A 5445-nucleotide genomic window follows, 5' to 3' on the forward strand; every position below is an offset into this window, starting at 1 on the left:
AAACAGGCGACCTCAACGTGTTGGAACATGCAACCGACTCAAGGTGACCCAATTTCTCGGAGAAGACCTATTTACATTACCTTGACGCAACATTTTCTTCGACGGTGAATGCTCACCATTGCGGCCGCGCGCGCGCGTTCTGATATTAAACAGATGGCCCCCAACGCGGCCTCATCCTCGAGGTGCCACATGATTTACGATCGCGTGGAAACAAGCGAGCCCCGACGTGTTGGCGCATGTAGCGTGGATGCCTGTTTATAAGCCGCGCGATCGCCTCAGGGGGGGAACAGTCTGCTTTCACTCGCTTCACAAGTAAGTTATTCCCTCCTTTACTTGTTGCACGTTTCTTACTGATGCGCGTTTATTTTCAGTGCCTCGGTGTGTGTTCTGCTTTTTTGATCCTCACGATATCGAGGATGAATCGGACGACGACGACGATTCTCGGGACGGCGCACCTCCTACACTGTCTGCTCACGTGATGCGATCGCACCCCGACGTGGATACATCCTTCCTGCCCTTCTTCCAGACTGACGCCGCATTTAGAGGTATCGTCAAAAGATTCACGCTATTGGCATCTGTTCACGATCAGGGAGTAGAGGATTTGCGACAATATTTAATGAGTCACTTTCACGATATGCTCGCCATATTGAGAGCGCAAAGAATACCCTTTAGGTTTTGCATTTGTTCCGATGTTTTAATGGTGAGGGAAACTCGGGGGGAGATAACCGCGCACATAGCCCACTTTATGGCGTTTGCTCGCGAAGTCCACAGCGATGGAGCCGTCGCGAATACCCTAATGGACGCGATTCAGGAGTCCACGGGACGCGTAGAAAATTATCAGCGGGAAGGGAGCGGGTTCGTGTCCACCGACGTCCAAAAGGTTCAAATATGCATTTCCGCGGTGAAAACTAAAAAATTCGGATGCAAAGGGGCACTTCCCGATCATTTGGCTAAACGCAGGAACGTGCTGACGAATATTCATTTACCAGCACATAAGGAGGGTGAGTGTTTTAAATACAATACGCTTGCCCTCCTGCACCCGCAGGAAAGTAATTCGTGGAAAAAATGTGAAAACTATGCCGCGGAGTACTGGTGGCCTAGTCGCTTCCCCGTTTCCTACTCTAATCTGGACGAATTCGAAGATAAAAACAAGATATCCGTGTACGTATACGAGTACGTCGATCAGGGAGTGCACGTGTCGCGATCCCCAAAACTCGAGTATGAAAAGAAAATTCACTTATTGGCTGTAGATGAACATTTTTTCGGAATCAAGTCTCTCGAGCGCTTACTGATGAGAGACAACAGGCGTTTCGTATGCGAGCGTTGCACGCGCTCTTTTAACAAGGAAGAGAGCATGGCGAAACATCGTCGCCTGTGCGCGGACGTAAACGAAATCATATTGGAATTTTGCGAACCGGGCAAAAACTTTGTAGAGTTTACTAAAATACAGTACAAGCAGCAGTACAACTACGTCGTCGCGTTGGACACGGAGAGCGTACTCGCGCCCAGTGGTGTTGGCATGCAGCGTCACGTCACCTCGAGCTTTTGTGCCGTGCTCGTACGCACCCACGACTCGAAGGTGATGCGCATCAGGACGCACCACGGTGAAGATTCTGCGAGGCAGTGCGTCAGAGCTTTGATGGAAATGCGGGACGAGATGATCGCCCTGAACGCCTGCCCCGCGGAAATGGTGCTGAATGATGAGCAACGAGCGCGGCACAGAGCTGCCACCCACTGCGCGTACTGCGGGCGGGAGTTCGCGCAAGATGTATCCCGTGTCCGGCACCACGACCATTCCAAGCGTTGTACTGCCGGCGAGACAAATTACATCGCGACGCTGTGCAACCCCTGTAACGTAGCGTGCACGACGCGGGAAAAACTGCCCATCATGGTGCACAATCTGGCCTACGATTTGGCCGGACTACTGCGGGAATTTCACCTTCTCGGGTGGAAGCGAGCTCCCTTCATCGTGGCCAGTTCCATGGAAAAAATCCGATCGTTCGAAATTGGCACCTTCCTATTCAGAGATACCATGCAGTACCTAAATTCGTCGCTGGGAGAGCTCGTGGAAACCGTCAAATCCATGGGGGGCGCAGAGGCGTTCCAATGCCTGAAGCAGGTATTTGGAGACGACTACGAAATTTTGCTTCGTAAAGGTGTATTCCCGTACAGCCACGTTAGCTCGTTCGCGGTCTATGACGAATTGGCTCTGCCGGCAAAATCCGCCTTCCGAAACGATCTGACGGGGGAGGATATAAGCGACGAAGACTATCAGTACGCGCTGCACGTATTTGAACGTTTTGGATGCTCGAATCTGAGGGATTATAATGCATTGTACCTGAAAACGGATGCCCTGTTACATGCTGACGTAATGCAGCACTTCCGGCGCCTGTGCTACGACGCGCGCGGATTGGAATTGCTTCATTGTGTTTCGCTGGCATCCTATTCGTGGCAATGCGCTCTAAATTACACGCGGGCAAAATTGGAGCTGATCATCGCCGAGGACATGTACCGGACCATCGAATCGGGTGTTAGAGGTGGACTCTGTCAGGCGAGCAGGCGTCATTTACGGGCTAACAACCCGCTGTGCAGTGGCTACGATCCCGATAAAGAGGAGGTGTACATATCGTACATAGATTGCAACAATCTTTACGGATTCAGTATGATAAAGCACCTCCCCGTCGGCGATTTCGAATGGGTCGAGGATTTTAGCTCCGTGGATTTTATGCGTCATCCCACAGATTCGGATGTGGGATACGTGTACGTGTGCGATTTGGAGTATCCAAAATCTATCCACGCGCTGACGCGGTACTTCCCCCTGGCTCCTGAGAAGGCGGTCGTCCCGAAGGAATGGCTCTCACCATTCCAGCGAGGGCTCCTCGAAGAGTTAATGTATCAGCCGGCGAACAGCAAAAAACTGCTGCTCACGTGCAAGGACAAGGTCGAGTACGTTGTTCATTACGCGCTGCTCGCACTCTATTGTAGACTGGGCATGCGGGTGACAAAAATTCACAGAATTCTAAAATTTCGTCAGGCACCATTCCTGCGTCCCTACATTGAGGACAATGTTGCCAGACGCGTCGCATCGAGCACGACGTTCGAGAAAAATTTCTATAAAATCTCAAATAATGCGGTCTTCGGGCGTACGTTGCTAAATAAATTTAATATGCGAGACATTCGAGTAGCCTTCGATGAGGAGACGGCGAGTCGCCTCGGGAGTCAGGCGGAATGCGCGCGAATGGAAATTTTGTCCCCCGATTGTGTCATGTTCGAAATGCGCAAGAGAAAAGTGCGATGCGATTTCCCCCTGCAGATTGGCTTCACGATTTTAGAACTGAGTAAGTTAACCATGTACTCGTTCTATTATGAAACCCTGCTGAGCAAGCTCACTTGTCCGGTGATTACCTGCTACTTTGACACGGATTCTCTGATCCTCGGCCTATTCTGCAAGGACTACGAAGATCAGTTACGCGCGATCGCCGACGACCATTTAGACTTGTCTTCCTTCGATCGTGATCATCCACTGTATAGCGAGAGGAATCGCGGTAGACTTGGCGCGTTCAAAAGTGAAACGGGTAGCGTACCCATCGAGGAAGTAATATGCCTGAAAGCCAAAATGTACTCCATCAAATTAGCCGGGGGAAAACAAATTGCAAGAGCTAAAGGGGTCAAAAAGAACATTGTGCGCAAACACCTCCTCCATGACACGTACCGCGATACCCTATTCAAGCACGACAGCGTATCGCACGAACAGGTGTCAATAGTGGGAAAGAAACAGTGCATGTACACCGTCAGAAATGTGAAGAGAAGTCTGATGGCGTACGACGACAAACGATATCTCTACAATGACGTGGACTCCTACCCGTACGGAAGTTGCGAATATGGTAAGCTCGAGTGGATGACGTAGATAGCGGGATTTCACACGGCATTCTTTCCCCCGCCGCCGCACAGATAATGCGGTGGATGAGTAGGAGTAGCGTCATTTGACCTGCGTCACTGGAAGGATGTGGTACCTCGTTCTCTTCTCGCTCGTCTCGTGCGCACTGGCGTTGGATGCCGGCAACTGTACGGCGAGCATCAAGCTGGAGAAGGATAAGCACACGTACGCGCACGAATGCCCCGGCGACATCTTGGCCATCAGAGAGTGGCACGTGGTACCTATGCGGTCCGGCATTAACCTGGACAGGAACGCTACTGGATCGTTGCGTACGTGCCTTCACTCGCTGGACGTGAGCGACAGCTACGAAGATATCCAGTGCACGCGGAAGTGCCAACTCACGGAGGACGAAATTTTTCTCAGCCGCTGTCCCGGAGACGTCTACATGATCCGTCACTTCCGTGGAACCATGCCCAGCATCAAGGGAATCAACCTCTCCAAAACTGCCATGCTTTTCCTCAAACATGTACTCAATAAACGTTGAAAGGTATTTTTTTCCCTGTCTGTTCGATCTCATAGAGCTATCTGAGATAGGTTAGAACCATCTGAAGCCGCCGCCGCCGCCGCCGCGCACCGTCTGGTGGCGGGCCAATCGGTATAAGTTTGAACATCTGAGATAGGGCCGTCTGGTGGGTGCCGGTGAAGGCAGTGGCGGCGGCCAATCAGATGGGGGGGCTGGGAGAGTGGCTTAGAATGGACCAATCAGATGGGTAAGTTTGGACATCTGAGATAGGGCCGCAGCGGGGTCGCTGCAGCCGCGCCTGGACCAATCAGCGGTCGCGCCGGCCAATCAGCGTGAAGCCGGGGGTGGAGTCAAGTAATGAACATAAACGGGTGGGGGCGGAGCTATGGTGAACCAATCAACGCGCGCGCGATCAGTAGCGGTGGCCAATCAACGGGGGCGCGCGGAGCCAAGTAATTAGCATGAAGGGGTGGAGCTACGGCAAACCAATCAATGCTCAGTCAAGGCTTAGCATGAGCCAATCAGCGTGTGAAGTGGGGGCGGAGCCAATTAATTAGCATGAAGGAGCTACGGTCAACCAATCAAAGATCAGTAGGCTTAGCATGGGCCAATCAACGTGTGAAGTGGGCGGAGCTAATGGCGGCCAATCAGATGGCTTTGGATTTGGCTTGTGTTGGCTTAGAACTGGATTGTGTTGGCTTAGAATCGGCCATCTTGGATTAGAAAAAAGAGGCCGTTATAGCGCTCGGTTCTTGTGCCGCTCGGTTCTTATGCCGCTCGGTTCTTATGCCGCTCGGTTCTTATGCCGCTCGAAAATTATACAGTCTATATCTATACTACTGCTGTTTGGGATAGCAGCAAGTTCTCCATAGTGAGAACACGAAAAACGTCCTCTTTGCCAACGTCCCTCCAAGTCGCCATTCGCGTCGTGGCTTCATGACGGGCGTCACCACGTGTGAACCAGGTATTAGAGAGCTCCTATCCGACGTCTACCTGTCCACGTTTCCCGTTTGCTCGACGTGTCTACGATCACTTCATGCTGGAA

The 5445-nt window shown here is 51.8% G+C and overlaps 1 protein-coding gene across 2 annotated transcripts; it reads left to right on the forward strand.

The window, feature by feature from the left end:
* The first annotated feature begins 228 nt into the window (after positions 1-228).
* LOC135396721 (uncharacterized) lies at positions 229-4427 on the forward strand. 2 transcript variants are annotated; one of them, XM_064627857.1, is made up of 3 exons: positions 229-312; positions 372-3884; positions 3952-4427. In XM_064627857.1, coding segments are annotated over exons 1-3 (3534 nt in total). In that variant the 5' UTR covers positions 229-311; the 3' UTR covers positions 3972-4427. The 2 variants fall into 2 exon arrangements, with proteins under 2 accessions (XP_064483927.1, XP_064483926.1); XM_064627856.1 differs by having other exon boundaries at positions 372-4427.
* The last annotated feature ends 1018 nt before the right edge of the window (positions 4428-5445 follow it).

Source organism: Ornithodoros turicata, chromosome 6, assembly GCF_037126465.1.
Source record: "Ornithodoros turicata isolate Travis chromosome 6, ASM3712646v1, whole genome shotgun sequence".
Lineage (NCBI taxonomy): Eukaryota > Metazoa > Arthropoda > Arachnida > Ixodida > Argasidae > Ornithodoros > Ornithodoros turicata.